This window comes from Neolamprologus brichardi, chromosome 6, assembly GCF_056152115.1.
Source record: "Neolamprologus brichardi isolate AB-2024 chromosome 6, ASM5615211v1, whole genome shotgun sequence".
Lineage (NCBI taxonomy): Eukaryota > Metazoa > Chordata > Actinopteri > Cichliformes > Cichlidae > Neolamprologus > Neolamprologus brichardi.
The window spans coordinates 3702138-3719408 of NC_142109.1; the positions used below are offsets into that span (position 1 = coordinate 3702138).

The 17271-nt window shown below is 39.3% G+C and overlaps 2 protein-coding genes across 2 annotated transcripts in view; one reads left to right on the plus strand and one right to left on the minus strand.

The window, feature by feature from the left end:
* Window positions 1-560: 560 nt before the first annotated feature.
* On the plus strand, window positions 561-12212 carry LOC148102418 (B-cell receptor CD22-like). The gene is made up of 15 exons (XM_087841483.1): window positions 561-656; window positions 3412-3765; window positions 3885-4112; window positions 4390-4740; window positions 4841-5074; window positions 5189-5449; window positions 7499-7759; window positions 8057-8317; window positions 8414-8674; window positions 8771-9031; window positions 9377-9467; window positions 9558-9618; window positions 10925-10966; window positions 11218-11396; window positions 11640-12212. The coding sequence occupies exons 1-15, from the start codon at window positions 593-595 to the stop codon at window positions 11701-11703; spliced, it is 2973 nt and encodes a 990-aa protein (XP_087697609.1). The 5' UTR covers window positions 561-592; the 3' UTR covers window positions 11704-12212.
* Window positions 12213-15135: 2923 nt separating this feature from the next.
* The window catches only part of LOC102800051 (complement C3-like), a 34279-nt gene continuing 32143 nt past the window's right edge, over window positions 15136-17271 (minus strand). The window contains exons 42-44 of the mRNA XM_087841506.1: window positions 17183-17263; window positions 16855-17002; window positions 15136-16701 (exon numbers count right to left, since the gene is read on the minus strand). Coding sequence (XP_087697632.1) covers window positions 16560-16701; window positions 16855-17002; window positions 17183-17263 — 371 coding nt within the window. The 3' untranslated portion in view covers window positions 15136-16559. The remainder of the gene's footprint in view (window positions 16702-16854; window positions 17003-17182; window positions 17264-17271) is intronic.

Sequence of the window (17271 nt, forward strand, 5' to 3'; positions counted from 1 at the left end):
GTTGAACCTGTCTCGTCACGCTTCTTCTGCCAATATCAAGAGACGGGCAGAGCTCTATTCTCTACTCGATGCTATCAAGGTTATTATGTACACTGTGTTTAGTCAGCTGATCATACGGGCACCTACACACACATTTAAACTATAATGAATATGCAAAGAAGATAACCAGGAATTAGCTTTCACAGTTCATGTGTGCCTTTCTCAGCACTCGTGGTTCAGACCACACTCATCTTTAACTCTGACCTCATTTTGAGCTCAGCTCTAATTCTGTAAAGTGTTGTGAGTCCATCTCACACACTTGTATCACATCAAAAACATTTGTTCACAGATTGAAAAAGGCTTCCTGCCACAGAGAGCATCTCCTGGATGACTAAGACGTTGTAAAGAATATCAGACACGCTGTCACTGCTGGTAAAACTGCAGGTTTGCTGTCTTGAAGTGGTTAACCATGTATGCAAATAAGGAGGAAGATGAGAGGGTGGCATTTTTTAACACTTCACTTCTGTATCTTAAAGACTGGGCTGAGTCGACTTCTGCTTTACAGAAAGGACTGTCAGTTATCTACTTGCATTTTAACGGCTCACACAGAGCAATGAGAGGAGCAGCTATGAGTGTAATAACAGCAGTCAGTGGATTTGTTCTCCTCACTGTGACAGGTTGGTCTGCTGTGAGTAATTCTACTTTGAGTAACCAAATGTGACAGAAAATATAATTCAGACACTGATTTGTTTTCAGGTGAATGTATTTTTCTTCCATCTGTAAAATGATGCTGTGTGAAACATCGTCTGTCCGTACAGCTCTGCAGCTCCAGCCTTCTGTCTCCATTCTTGAATGTTTGTCTTTGCACTGTTAACACTCAGCAGTTCAGAGTTTTGCAGTCTAATCATTTTATCTGCGTTTTATTCCAGTGCCATAAATCTGGACACTGATGATGTTTGGGTGAAAGACCCAATAACTTAGTCTAATTATTATAAATCATCTGTCGTCTTAGATTCACAGAATGGATGAACATGGCTGACGTTTATCAGTGTGAACTGTTTGTTCCTCTTTTTGTTTTCATGCTGACAAAACCCAGACTATCAGTCTCACTTCACCTCTTTTCTTTTTTCTTTGTCTACATAAAGAACAAATGGTAACGTCATGGCTGCCATTGACTAAGTGATAGTGACACTACAGCCACTTCAAGCTGCTCTGTAAAATGAACGAGTCATTTAACGTTTGACTTTGAAGCTGCTGAGGCCTGAGCTCTTGTTTGGGATGCATTTTCAGCTACTTTTAATCACTCGAACCTGAAAAGTTTAGAAACAAAACTTTATGTGTGAAATGGAAGTTTTTAGCTCGTTACACAGAAAAGCCAACATGTAACGTCCCCATATGAGAACATGTCTCTGTGTCTGTGTCTGTGTCCTTCTTTGTGGTTCTGCTGAAGTGTCTCTATGTGTCAGTGTGTCTCTTGTTATATAAGTGTGTTTGGGTGTAATTTATCCTAGAAGTTACTTGTGTAAGAAATTGTTAATTCCATAGACTACATTTTTATTTTTTATTCTTTACCCTTTAAATCAGAATGAGGTCCAACTACTTTTATCTGTTTCATTTATTTATTATTTTACTTTCTTTTTACAATCCTGTCTTATTCTCCTATGTTTTCCATTTTATTTCTCTTTTTTGTGCTTCATTTTGGTCAGCAGTGGATGTTTTAAGTGTGTGCTGGAACTCAATTTGACTAAACTACCAAAATACTCCATTAGGCCTATTTTGGGTCTAACCTGCTCTTCAGTAGTGCTTAGACTACTACAGTAGTGATTAGTGCCTTCCTGTTTTGGAGTGTTTCTGAGTTAATAATTGATTATGTAAAATGTACCCTTTAATAACAAAAACTCTGATACTGACTGTGTAAGAATCTATATCATTGCAGTGACGGGCATGTCACTCTGCCTGTGTAACCAGTATGTAAGAAAAATAACAAAAGATTGCCAATTTTAGAAACTTAAGGAATGGTAGGAGCCAAGAGGATGGGTAACCACAAGGAAACCACAACCACAAGATGTTGAAACTGCATCTCGTTGTATTAAAATATTGTAAACTGTATTACAACCAACAACAGTAGCGAATACAGCGTGCGTGCACGAATACCAAAAAAATATAATAAAGTAAAATGAATTCAGACCCGGGTCTTTTCAGTGTCAGTGTTGTCCAGTTCAGGCCTGTTGGGTGATCTGGGCACTTTACTGGTGTGAAACCAGTCCAACAATCAATATATGTTTTGCACGTTTTGTTCTGCCACAATCGGACTGCAAGATCCAGTTCCATGTGAGCTGTGCCTCACCATCCATCGCAATGAAAGATCATCATTCTTCTGTTGATCTCCAGAAGGTCTGTGGAAGTTCTCTGTGGACTCGGTTTCTTGATATCCAATTTAAAAAAAAACTTACCAATGCAAAGCACCGTGTATTCACAAAAAACAGGTTTCCAGATGTAGCAGCTGATCGAACAGACCTCAGGCTTCAGCCGCTATCCAGCCTGAATAGCAACAACATTCCTTTAGCATTGTAGGAACACCTTTAGCGGGTGTAGCGCTAAGCAGCTTTACCAGTGTAAACAGACAGGAAACAGCTAAAGGCGGGACAACAAATCCCATTGGTTAAAAATGAAATCGTCCATCAAGGTCAAAAAATAATGATCATTAAACACAACAGAATAAATAACAAAACAAAAACCAACGAGGCTTTCAACCCAACGATAACTTACTTTTATACAAGTTTATACAATTATTCAAAATTTAGTTTTGCTTTAGTTTTTTTTGTTTCTTTTTCTGATTTTGAAGATTTTAGACTGAAATACATTAAACTACATGAGCAATAATTCCAACAAAGGTTTCTACTTTTATGTGTTTGTTACCGTTACACGTGCGTCTCCTCTCCCACGTCCTCTCCTGTCTCCATCATCACTGCTAACCATCTCCATGCTGCCTTCACTCTCATACGATGGCTGAAACATGTTTAAATTGATTTCAAACTCATCTTACCTTGTGCACAGAGCAACAGTGGGTCAATGCAATCATCTCTAGCAGCCTGTAACTTCTACACATTTACCTTTATCATCAGCAAATCATTTGTCATTATAGTTTGTTTTATTCTAACATTAAGTGAGAGTCTATTTATCTGTCCAAACAACAACAGTAACTGCAGGTTCTCATTACACTCGGTCTACAAAGCAGCTGCTCTCACTGAGTTCCTGCCTTCTAATGTGAAGATCAGATGAATCTTTAGCTGAAAATAAAAACCTGCAAACTTTGTTTTCCATGACATGAAGCTGAAAATGTAACCTACAGAAAAATACTAATCCAAATGAGTCTGTTTAATTTTTGTTAATCTAACTTTATTTTTTGTTATGATGTGCTCTGTGTTATAGTCGTTCTGGGTCAGTATGGCTGGGGAGTGACTTACACTTCTACTCCGATCTGTGCTGTAAAAGGATCCACAGTGGAGATACGCTGCACCTACACATACCCATACAGACAATATAATCCTTACATAGTTGTGAGGACATTCTGGCTCACAAAAGAGAGTAATAAGGAAGTCGTGGACCTGAAAACAGATCCAGAGTATTCAGGTCGAGTTCAGTATCAGTGTGAAAACAACGACTGCGCTCTGAGAATCACAGACCTGAGAGAGAGCGACTCAGCTGAGTACAAGTTCAGATTCATAACAAACGATCCAGGAGGGAAATATACTGGATCACCTGGAGTCACTTTGACTGTCACAGGTAACATGTTCGTCCACTCGTTTACTATTTTAAATCCAAGTGTTTGCTGTGAGTGTGTTTGTGTGTTTTATCTGTATGTTGTCAGCTGAGCTTAATGTTCTTTATTTACTAATGGGCAGATCTGCAGGTGCAGGTGAGCAGATCAGCTGTCAGTGGTGTTTCTAAGTCAGCAGATCTGAAGTGTGAGAGCAGTTGTCCTCTGCCTGATAATCTCTCCTACATCTGGTACAAGAATGAACAGATCATCACAGGACAAACATCTAATCTTCATCTAAACTACTGGGATCCTACAAACAGGATTTCCTGTGCTGTCAGAGGAAATGAGAACTCCCGCTCTCCTTCAGTGGGTGAGTTTATGCTTTAACATAATGCCATGTTGTGGAGCCGTGTGGCAAATGAGCTGTAGATTTTATAGATTTTCATAAGGGTAACACTACTGGCTTGTATTTTCTGTTGATCACACAACCTGTGTAGTCGGAGCTCATAAATAGTTATCCTACACTGAGGTCACTGGAGGGAGGAGACCTTTCTCATGGGCTTATACTGAGGCCTGATCACATCGTTTTCATTTCTGTCCTCGGATGTTGTGACTCTGACTAATATCCAACTCTCTCTGTGTCACAGTGGTGAAGGATGTCTGGGATGTGACTTACACTTCTACTCAGGTCTGTGCCTTCAAAGGAGCAACAGCAGAAATACGCTGCACCTTCAGATACCCATCGACTATAAACAGTAGAAATACAGAAGTTGTTAAAGTTTTCTGGTTTATCAAAGTCAAAAATAATGAACCTGTGGATCTGAAAACAGAGTCAGAGTACAGAGATCGTGTTCATTATCAGTGTGAAAACAACGACTGCACTCTGAGAATCTCAGACCTGAGAGAGAGAGACTCAGCTGAGTACAAGTTCAGATTCATAACAAAAAATCCAGAAGGGAAATATTCTGGTGTACCTGGAGTCACTTTGACTGTCACAGGTAAAATAATTTTCAGTGGAAGTAACTTTACACATTTATAAGCTTTTCAGCTGTCTGTATGTTGAGTTGTTTTAATATAATATCTGTTGTTTGCTCCCAGATCCACAGCTCCAGGTACATGTGAGGAGATCAACAGTAAACTCTTATTCTAACTGGACAGAGCTGACATGTCACAACAACTGTCAGCTACCTGGTCAATCTTCCTACATCTGGTACAGGAATGGACACAAACTTTCATCAGAAAAACAATATTTACACCTGAACACATTTGATACTGTAGACAGTCTTTACTGTGCTGTGAAAGGATATGAGACATTTCCTTCTCCAACAGTGTGTGAGTTCACTACTCTTACTCCTTTACTCCTCAAACAGAAGGTTATGATGTTTTTATTTTAGAAAACAAACTGTTGTTATGACCATGTTGTCATTCTCCTTATTTCTCCTCCAGATGCTCCAAAGCTTCCCTCTGTGTCAGTGAGTCCCTCTGCTGAGATAGTGGAGGGCAGTTCAGTCACTCTGACCTGTAGCAGTGATGCTAACCCAGCAGCTAGTTACACCTGGTACAAGGAGGATGTCATCAACCCTCTCAGTTACCAAAACCAACATGTTTTCAGCTCCATCCTGCCCTCTGACTCTGGAAAGTATTACTGTACAGCTGAAAATAAGCTGGGACAAAATAAATCTGAAAGCAGAACTATTGATGTGAAATGTGAGTAAAATACATTTATAAGCTGTAAAGACTTTTTGAAGAGTTGTGAGACTGCTGCAGGAATATGGAAAAACTTGAGTTACATATCATGAACACCATGTTTGCAGTTTTTAGAAATGCTGTTATTCTTTTTATTTTCAATGGTTGAGTGTGTGAGCTGAACTATTTTATGCATTCAAATAGAAAAAAAAAAAACAGAATTACATGATTAGAAAATCTCATAAACAAATTTTATGTTTTCTATTCATAATAGAACATAGAAAACATATCAGCTGAGAAAATGTACGATTTAAAGAAAAAAAATATTTGTTCATTCTGAGTTTGATGACAGTAACACAAGTCCAAAAATTTGGATGGGGCCAACAAAAGGCTGGAAAACTAAGAGTTACTAAAAACATCTGGAGGAACATGTTGCATCAAGTTAACTGGCAACAGTCTCGCAACATGTTTGGGTATAAAAATAAAATCTGAGAGTTTCTCAGAAGTAAAGACGGGCAAAGGTTCTTCAATCTGTAAAAACTTGTGACTACAAATTATGGAAATTTTACAAAATTATCGTCCACGATGTAAAATTAAAGATTTTATGTTTTAAGACTCTGGATATCTGACCAGCTATAGTACATGATGTCATCAAATATTGAGAGAATCTAGAGAAATCTGTGTGCATAAGGTGCATTGACTGAGATTATTATTGGATGCCTGTGATATTCAGACCCTCAAAAAGGTAAAAATGTCTCTGCTCCAAATTTTTTGAAAATGTGCTGCTGTCACTGAATTCAAAATTGGGTGGCATATTAGTTTGCAGAGTTTGGCTAATCTTAGCAGTCCAGACAGAAGTAGCTTTGGTTTCTTCCAAGCTAGCATCCACTCCTTGCTGCAGAATAACACTGCCTTTGCCAGTGGGCTGTCATTTGCTTCCTTTCCTGGTTCCTTCCCTCACTCCTTTACATCCTTCCCTCTTTTTTGGATGCTCAGTCATCTGTCAATGGTGCAGCCATCTTTGAACAAGTAACTGCCATTATATATTAATACAATAAGAAGACCACAAACTAGTGTTTAAGGTGACTAGCAAGGGCAGAAATATTTCTAGTTGGTCATATCACTAATAAAAAAAGTGTGTAGGGTATGAATGCTGGATTTTCCATCCAGCCTAATGCAGAAATGCAGAAATTAGTAACCTGTATACTGTTGAAAATTGGAGGACAAATGGCAGGATGTGTTTTATAATCTAAGAAATGTGAACACATGTAAGAAACATTACAAATGTCTACATCAAAATCTCAGTAAATGGCCTGCATTTGTATAGCGCTTTTCTAGTCCTTAAGGACCCCAAAGCGCTTTACACTACATTCAGTCATTCACCCATTCACACACTGGCGATGGCAAGCTACATTGTAGCCACAGCTGCCCTGGGGCGCACTGACAGAGGCGAGGCTGCCGGACACAGGCGCCACCAGGCCCTCTGACCACCACCAGTAGGCAAACATGAGGTTAGTATCTTGCCCAAGGATATTTGGCATGCAGCCAGGAGGCAGCCTGGGATCGAACCACCGACCTTCTGATTAGTGGCTGACCTGCTCTGCCACCTGAGCTACAGCCACCCCAACGATAATGTGATATATAGTTTGATCCGATCATTTCCACTTTCAAAAGTGTGTTCATACAAATATTTGTGACATTTCTTTAAATAACAGACGACTTTATCCAACTGAGAACATCAACTGCAGCTTCTCATTATACACAAAGCAATTCTTCAAAGCAAAGCGGTTTCATTGAGTTTCCTCTAATATTGAAATCAAACAAGTTTTTAGCTGAAGAAAAACCTGCAGACAGTTTTCACTGTGCTGTGAAAGGATAAGAGCTTTTCCATTCTAACAGTGTGTGAGTTCACTTCTCTTACTCCTTTACTCCTCAATAAAGCTGATTCGTTTCTTATTGGGAAGTTTACAATGTTTTCCTTTTAGAATATAAGCTATTAATATTTGAAAATTTGGTTCTAACTATATATTGTATATATTGTAATTATATGTTGTATGTTTCCTCCTCCAGATGCTCCAAAGCTTCCCTCTGTGTCAGTGAGTCCCTCTGCTGAGATAGTGGAGGGCAGTTCAGTCACTCTGACCTGTAGCAGTGATGCTAACCCAGCAGCTAATTACACCTGGTACAAGGAGGATGTCATCAACCCTCTCAGTAACCAAAACCAACATGTTCTCAGCTCCATCCTGCCCTCTGACTCTGGAAAGTATTACTGTACAGCTGATAATAAGCTGGGACAAAAGAGATCTGAAAGCAGAACTATTGATGTGAAATGTGAGTAAAATAAATATTTTTTTAAAGTACATTGTCTTAGTTTAACATGTGGTATGTTTTCTGTGTTCTGATGAGTTGCAAAACAATATATTGTATTTGTATTTTATTCATATTTTACACAATTTTGTCACACTTTTGTGGACTAAAGGTTATTTAGGATTTTTTTTTTGTTCTGTGAATTTCTTTTAATAAATATAACACATCAATATACTCTTCTATGTATGTAACTTAGTTTTTTCATTAACGGTGTGTGTGTAAGACACTGATAATTTACATTAAACTCTTATATATTAACAGATGCTCCAAAGCTTCCCTCTGTGTCAGTGAGTCCCTCTGCTGAGATAGTGGAGGGCAGTTCAGTCACTCTGACCTGTAGCAGTGATGCTAACCCAGCAGCTAGTTACACCTGGTATAAGGAAAACAAAGTACTGGCCACAGGACAAAAGGATGTTTATCACTTTATCTCCATCAAATTGGAGAACAGCGGGAATTATTCCTGCAAGTCTGCGAATCAGTATGGACAGAAGAACTCTACGTCTCTATCCATAGATGTTCAATGTTAGTCTTTTTTCAGTGCCGATCTCTAAAAAAATAATACTTGATAACATTAATAGAATGTGATTATATGCATGTTTTTTATTTAATGTTTGCTAGATCCTCCAAAGCTTCCCTCTGTGTCAGTGAGTCCCTCTGCTGAGATAGTGGAGGGCAGTTCAGTCACTCTGACCTGTAGCAGTGATGCTAATCCAGCAGCTAGTTACACCTGGTATAAGGACAACAAAGTACTGGCCACAGGACAAAAGGATGTTTATCACTTTATCTCCATCAAATTGGAGAACAGCGGGAATTATTCCTGCAAGTCTGAGAATCAGTATGGACAGAAGAACTCTACGTCTCTATCCATAGATGTTCAATGTTAGTTTTTTTTTTCAGTGGAGATCTCTAAAAATAATACTTGATAATGTTAATAGAATGTAATTATATGCATGTTTTTTATTTAATGTTTACTAGATCCTCCGAGACTTCCCTCTGTGTCAGTGAGTCCCTCTGCTGAGATAGTGGAGGGCAGTTCAGTCACTCTGACCTGTAGCAGTGATGCTAACCCAGCAGCTAGTTACACCTGGTACAAGGAGGATGAAGACTCACCTAAAACATCAGGACACAACTTCACCATCAGCAACATCAGACATGAGCACAGTGGGAGTTATTACTGTGTGGCCCACAACAACAGAGGGACTCATAACTCCACCCTACAGCTGACTGTCAGGGAAGGTACATTTTGTATTTCACTTACTCATTTGCTCATAGATGTCATAACCCACTATATATAATAATGTGTGTGGCATTGTTTATAATCAGTGCATGGACACACTAAACAATAATAGCAAACTATTCACAATCACTGGGAGTTAAACTTATACAAATCTATTAATATGGTGAGATAACAATAACGCTCACAAAACAAACAAACAAATCCAGCAGTCCATCAATTACAACTTAAAAACCAGCAACATTTATATAGAAGAGAAAACAAAGCAAGGATTATTGTCTGTAATCTGTAATCTGGCTGCATATAAATACTTGTTTTTATTTTTTATATTTGTTTTTAAATCACAGATTTCCCACAGGCGGCAAAACTAGTTGTCACTGGAATAACTCTTGTGGTTTTCCTAGTTATTATATGCCTCTTGGTCTTTTTCCTGCTTGTGTGAGTATCTGCTGCACATTAAAAATCACCTTTGTTGGTGCTCAGATTGCTTACTTTTAATTAAGTTTTTCATTCATCCCCCTGACCTAGAAAAAAGAAGCCCTCAGCATTATTTCCTGTGCCTGGAAACAGACAGGACAACAACAACAAGGTGAGCATTTAATAACTGAGTGTGAAATCCTGTGAAACTGCATTCTGGTTATTCGTTAAAATTCAATTTGAACAGTCAAAGTGAAGCTTAAAATTCCAAAACACCTGCAGAAGAAAAGAGTTGAGCCACCCCAATTAGACTCATCCTTAACAATGTTTTGATAAACTCAAACGTGGCTGTAGTACTCGCAATATTCTCTGTAAATCATAGTTTTCTGCTAAAAATGTCATTTCACTTTTGCAACTGAGACATGAATAATGCCCATTTGAGTTACATCAAGATTAATAAACCACACAGTGGTATCAGACCTCTTGCTGTCTGTGGCCATAGACGCACACTGATTTAAAACTAGCTTGGAATCTCTGGATGTAGGGATGGGTATCGTTTAGGTTTTATCCGATACCGGTGCCAAACCGGTACTTTTGAAACGGTGCCGGTGCTTAAAGAATGGAGAACACAGACTTTGTTCAAAAACCTCTCATGTTTAACTGTTTTCCACTTTTTTTCTTTGGTCATTTTAGCCTTTTTGGCCAGGGTGAAGGGAGTATCTGCCATCAAACAAGAAGACAGCCGCATGTAGCTACGACGGTGTTTGCTAGTTCACCTTACATGCATTAATGTAATAAAGTGGTTAGCCTACTCAACGTAAATTACACACGAACAACATTAAGCTTCACATGCAGAGAAGAACGGCTGCTGCTGCCATCATCATCCGTCATCATTTCTGCTACACTGGCAGGGCTAGGGGCCAGGACTCTACTCTTCGGGTTTTTGGGGGATGTTGCTAACTCCGGGTCCGATAACAGGCACCACACCCGCAGTAGATGTGCTCAATGTGAGGTCTCGCAGCAAGCTATCAAATACGGCGCATTTCTCGGCTTTTAAAAAAACGCTATGCGTCGCCAGGTGTTTCATCAGATTCGAGGTGTTACCTCCTTTGACAGTATCACAGTATCACCTTAAAGCACTTGTTGCAGGTTGCTGAGTTTGCATCTTTTGCTGTGAAGTACAGCCAGACTTTGACCGCTTCACCTTGGGCATTTTTAATCTGTAGCTCTGCTCTAAAAGAGCGTACGTACCTGGGCCCACCTACTATCCTTGGAAAGGTAAAATGATTGGCTGGAATCCAAAGTGTATCACATTTCAGGGGAAAAAAAGCACCGAAATGTGCGCTGCTTTTTGGTCTGGTTACTACCATTTATGTCAGAACCGGTGCCGTCATGGCACTGGATACCGGTACCCATCCCTATCTGGATGTCTAATCTAGCTGGCTCCATAACATTTCCTTGAACATTTCCTTGAACAGGTTTCCTGCACATCTCCAAGTCAGCACACAGGGAAGACAGAGGTAAGACTGAAAACCAGATCTGAACTGCAAAAGAACTTTATACTGAGAGTCAGGGTTGTTGAGGAGGAGCTCTGGGCAACGTTACTTATCTTACTTTAAATATGAGTATGAGTACGCTTATTTATCCCAAAGTTGGTCAATCTTTATCACATAAATATTCATAAACATAAATAAGTAAAATGACTGTAAGTAGAGCAAATGAAGGAAATCAGCCAAAGTTCAACAGGTTTCTGAACTCTGTGTTTTTTCAGTCTCCACCCAGTCACTCAGAGGAAGATGAAGAGCTTAACTATGCTAGTGTCCGATTCTCAACGAACCAGCCTGATCCCATTTATTACAACATCCGATCAGCTGGATCCCGCAGACAAAAGGTGAAGGAGGAGGATGAGCATGTAGAGTACGCTGCAGTCAACTTCAGTTCTGCCCCGAGGTAACCAGCACTAAGAATTTCAGTTGTATAGATGCATGCATCCATGTAAGGAAATCCAAGAACGTAACATTTACAGTGGGAAAAACATTTCATCCAACTGACTTCGTAGCCTGAGCGTAACCGCTGTGGACTTTAGTGATTCTCTGACCGACCTGGTCTGCTGCTTTATACACTAGAAACATGAACTTGGGCACACATATTACAGCACGCCTCCTTCATCCATCCTATTTCTTTTTCCTCCAGAACTGTACACCAGGACAGAGAGGAGGATCCGTCTGAATTGTACAGCACAGTCAAGAAAATCTGATAAAAGCAAAAGGAAGCCGAACTGTGGACCATTCTTTAATTGTCATTTGCTAATAGAGCTACTGGACAGTAGATATGATTCTACAATATCATTTTGGTCAGGCGTTCATTGTCCCCTGAGGGTAACCGCTGTGGACTTGATTGTCTGATTTCATCTGAAGTTTTGTACTGCACCTCTACTTTCAACTTCAACTGATATTTCTTCAAAAGAGTGTCCAGATGTTTGGGGAGTTGAGGTTATTTTGTCATTTTCTTTGTAACTACTTGTTCGACACTGGAAAAAACAACAAGTCCATTCAAGATTTTTCAGGTTCATAAAGTTTGGTACAAACATTCAGGTTATCTATTGCTGTCTATTGCCAAAATTTAGTGCAAACCTTCATGTCCACCTTCTGATTCACCATCAGGCAAAAAATTCATCTCACACGTTTGTTGGAAGTCATGTATACTTGACTAAAATGTATATTTCTTTTAGTTTCATGAGACATAGGAAATGTTTTTGCACTGCAGCACTGTATGTAATAGCTAATACATGGTAAGCTTGTATTTATTAATATTATTAATATTATTGTTGTTGTAATACATCAGTATGCTGAGTTAAAGAGCACTGAGTTATTGGAAAAGAAGATGCGTCCTGTTTCCACTCCATAGTAGTACAGAATAATATTTTACACATTTTCCACAATTCACTTTAGTTCTGTTTGTTATATATTTTGTCTGCATCATTCCTGCTCTCAGTTGTTTAATTGTAATTTGCTTAAAGTAAAACCATCATTATTTAAAAGAACTCTTCTGTTTCCTGTTGTTAACTTCTGATTGAATGTTGTTTTAAATGCATTTTTTTTCACACTGATTGTTTATAACATGCTTGACAAATAGAATAATCTTTACATCTGAGTTACAGAGTTCATGTTTTTGTGTCAGATATTTCTGTTTCAAAGCATTTCTTGTGTTATTTCTTGTACTATATTGTAACCATGTGCCTTTGCGTGCTCATGTTAGTTTTACTTCATCTGTTAGCTTCTGTATTTTGTATATGGTGGTGCAGTGGTTAGCACTGTGTACTCTGGCTTCCTCCCACAGTCTAAACACATGCAGTAAGCAGGGTTAGGTTAACTGGTGATTTGAAATTGCTCATAGGTGTGAGTGGTTGTTTATCTCTCTGTATTAGCCCTGCTGGCGACCTGTTCAGGGTGCACCCTGATAAGGGTAAGAGGATGGATGGATGTTGGTTTTCTGTCATTGTTGTTGACCGTCCTGAATAGTTTGTTGCTGAATACTCAGCTCCATCAGATCATCACTTACCCCAGTACTTCCTTGTCACACTTTGTTTCTTAACTTGTCGTCATTTTTCATTTTTATCTTCCATGTCTAGAGGTTGTTTTTGTGTCTGTGACTTAGGGTTTTTTTTCTTTCTTTTTCTTTTGTTCATTGTTCGGCTGCATGATCACCAGTACGTGACCACTTCCTGGATTTGACTAAAGGTTTGGAACCACACCTGTTCAAGTAGCTGGAACAGTAGATAAATAAGAAGTCGGGGGGAGTCTAATGTCTAACCCATGTGTTATGCAAATGAATAACAGATAGATTTCAGTACACCTATTAGTAATGCAGCACATTGTTAAAGGGCATAGGGCCAAGTATAGAGTCACAGATTCATTTTTTCTAGTTGTGAAACTATGTAAATACAAATCTAACAAGACGTTTCCTGTACAAAAAGAAAAGAAATGTTATGAAGCTTGCATCTCTTAACAAGTTGCCTTTTCTTGCCTTTTACTGGCACGTTGTTTATTCTGCAGAGAGGTAAAGAGGAAGGATTTAGCAACATCTTAATCTCTTTGAGTGTTTGAAGTGAGTAATCATTTGTTCACTGTTTACTTTTAACTTCTTGTATTGTCACTAAAATCAGAGAAAGCAGCTGTAAGTCTGACAGCAGCAGAGAGTGGATGTATTGTTCTTGTCCTCTTAGTGTCACGTCAGTCCATCCATATTTACACTGAAGAGCACTTAGCCTTGTTATTCACAGCTGGTTTAATGTAGATTACAAAAATGAACCAGCCCCGTTCTATGATGACTGCTGAGCAGGTGTGTGTCTGTGCATTACCGCCTCTTTCATGTATCATTACAGATTTTGTTTAATTAAATATTTCATTCAAACTGTTTATATATATATGTGTGTGTGAGTGTGTGTGTGTGTGTGTGTGTGTGTGTGTTCACAATAACATCAGGAGCCAAACACTAATCAAAACACAACAGCAATCACAAATACAAATGAAAATGCAATCAGATGCATCCCACAGTGGAATTAATTCTTGTATTATGAAGATAAAAGTATTAAAATAAGCGTCGGTGGAGTTTTCTACAGTCACTGGTTTTACTGCAGGCCTGTGCATGTTATCATGTCTGTGGTCTTATTGAAAGTTGCACAAACAAGTTACAAATCACTTCCTGTCAAGAATGTTGCTCTGCTTGCATCAGTTTTCTTCTTTCACCACAACGGACATGACATGTTTCTAAGTCACACATCAAGCATGTCTCATTACTATCTTGTTAATCTTCCTTTTCAATCTTGTTGTTATTCATCTGTCACAAATTACTTCACCCACTTCACCCACTCCACCCGGCTTGCACTCGCTTCTTCATCTCTCTTGTGCACTGTTCATTTCATGGCTGACCCCAGGTGTTCATATTCATCCACCTTCACTAGTGCTTTTGTGATCCTTGCACGTTCACCTTTCCACCCGTCTCCCTCTCATTTATACATGTATTTTGTCTTGTCTCCACTGGCTTTGATTCCTTTTCTCAAACCACCAGCATTAGGGCTGGGATAGCTCAGTAGGTAGAGTGGTCGTCCCTGTGATCGGAAAGTTGGGGGTTCGAATCCACTGAGCGCCTACCCTGAGGTACCCATGAGCAAGGTACCATCCCTACACACTGCCCATTGGCTGCCCACGGCTCCACTGAGTGAATGGGTCAAATGCAGAGAAAGTAATTTCCCCATTGGGGATCAGTAAAGTATACATTGTTATTCTTCTGCATTTGTCTCCTTAATATCATACCTAACCAACACCACCTCATCTCCCCTGTTCCCTTCCCCCTACCTGTCCATTGAAGTCTGCTCCAATCACCAATTGCTCCTTCTCTGGGGTCACGAGCTCAGTAAAGTTTCCCAAGGAAAGTGGGAAAATATCCAGGTAGAACTTGCTGAGGTACATATGACCATATTTGCAGCATATCTATATGTTTGAGTCTGTGTGGATTACCGAAATTCCTAAATAATTCAAGCTGGTCCACTCGTTTCTCATGTGTTTATTTTTTATGTCATTAAAGATGTTTGCCATACAAACAATCCACCATTGAAAAAGAAAAAAAGTTGGACCAGTACTCAACTTTGATCTCTCAAAGGACTTTTTACATTTTAAGTCTTTCTCACACACACACACACACACACACACACACACACACACACACACACACTGCACTTGCTTGTCCTTTAAGATAAATTGATCTTGATCTGTGTTCAGCAGTGAGACAACTTTAGAGGTGAAAATAACGTCATTATTCATGCGGTTATCTACCAAGTCAGAGCCAACAAGAAGAGCACTGAATCAAGAAATCATATAAATAGAATCTGTCAGACAAAGTGAAGTTACAAGATCAAAGAAGGTCAGAAACAATCTAAAGAAATTCAAGGACAGATTTAAAATACAATCATTCATATCTATCGGTTTGTTAAGCTTTACAAAGCTTAGGGTTTTGGGACTCAAGTGAACCACAGAGAGAACCATTATCTACACACAGAGAAAACTGGGAAGAGTGGTGAAACTTCCCAGGAGTTGCAGCCTAAAATGACTTCATGAGTGCACTGACTATTCATCCAGGAGATCATGAAAGACCCCAGAGCAACATCTGAAGAACTGCAGACATCATTTTCCTCTGTTATGGTCAGATTTCGTGGTTCAACAATAAGAAGGAGACTGAACAAAAATGGCATCCATGGCAGAGTTACAATCAGAAAACCACTGCCACAATGACTTGTCTCACATTTGCCCCAAAACATCTGACTCCAGGGAAAATATTGTGTGGACTGACGAGACAAAAGTTTAACTTTTTGGAAGGTTTGAATCCTGTGACATCTGGTGTCAAATTAAAAGCATGTTATAAATCAACATCATAAAAACAGTCAAACATGGTGGTGTTAGTGTGATGGTCTGGGCTGCTCTGCTGCTTTCTACCAGAAAATCCAGCCATCATTTTGTGCCTGAAAACACAAGCTAAGTTTGGTTATGTAGCAATGACCCAAAGCAGACCAGAAAGTGATGGCATAATGAAAGTCCAGACCTAAAGCCAATTAAAATGCTTTCGATTGGACTTATTGGCCATTCATGATCGTAAAAACTTCCAGTGTAGCTAAATTAAACAATTCTGCAAAGAAGGGTAGGCAAAAAAATTCCTCCACAGTAATGTGAAAAAACAGTTTATGGGGCAATTATGTTTTCAAATAGGGTCAGGTAGGTTTGAATAGCCTTTTTTCCCTTTAATAAAAACACAATTTAAAAAATGCATTTTATAATTACGTGTATTTTCTTTGTCCAGCATCAAAATTAAGTTGATCTCAAACATGTAAGTGCGACAAATATGCAAAACAAAGAATAATTACACATCTCTCTCTGCGGTTTATACTTCTTCATTCTTGTTCAAAGTTATGGTAACTGGCAAGACTCTCACTTCCCTTTTCACAGAGAAAACTAAATATAGATTGAAAGACTTTATCAGGGCTACACAGTAAGTTGCGCATACAAAATTATTTCCTTTTTATTGGCCACAAAATAGTGTGCAACAGCCGCCCTGACACCTCTACAGCCTGCAGGCGTTGACCGACAGTTCGTTGGCAGTGTCGCTTAGACTCCTGCATTTAGCTTGCAGGCTGGGGTGGCTGCACTCTGCAGGTGAAGGCCAGCGCTCCACCCAGGTGTCCTTCCCCAACATGTAGATGAACCTGACACACAAGATGAAAAAAGAAAGAAAGACAGATGGCAAGTTAACAAGTAAGAGCACCCAAGTGTCTCATAGTAAACTTGTCCTGTCATAGTTCCCAATTTGAATCAACACAACATTATTTGTAAGCATTTATTTTTCCTGTTCTGCTCACTTGTTGGTTTCAGTATCAACGTTCCACTGGTCCTCCTTGGGGCCAATGATGAGGTATTGGGAGCCCTGCTTCAAGTCTAGTCCATCTCTGCAACCTCCGTGAGACATGAAGATCCTCGTCTGACCCGCTCCAACTCCACCCTCCAGACCTGGGTGGGAGAAGAACAAATATAATAAGCCTTCATTTGTCTTTGAGTTACAAGAATGCACAAGCAGCACTTCATAAATGGGGTCACCAAATAATGAAAAAGTTAACTGGACCACATCATTCCTCCATTGCTCGCACTGAAAAGACTGAGAGGTGAAAGCCAGTCACTACCAGGACTCACCCAGTTTGATAACTTGTGTGATCTCCATCTCATATTTGTCGTAGTAACTCTGGATGACATTCAGCACCTTCACCTGGAAAACTAAAACA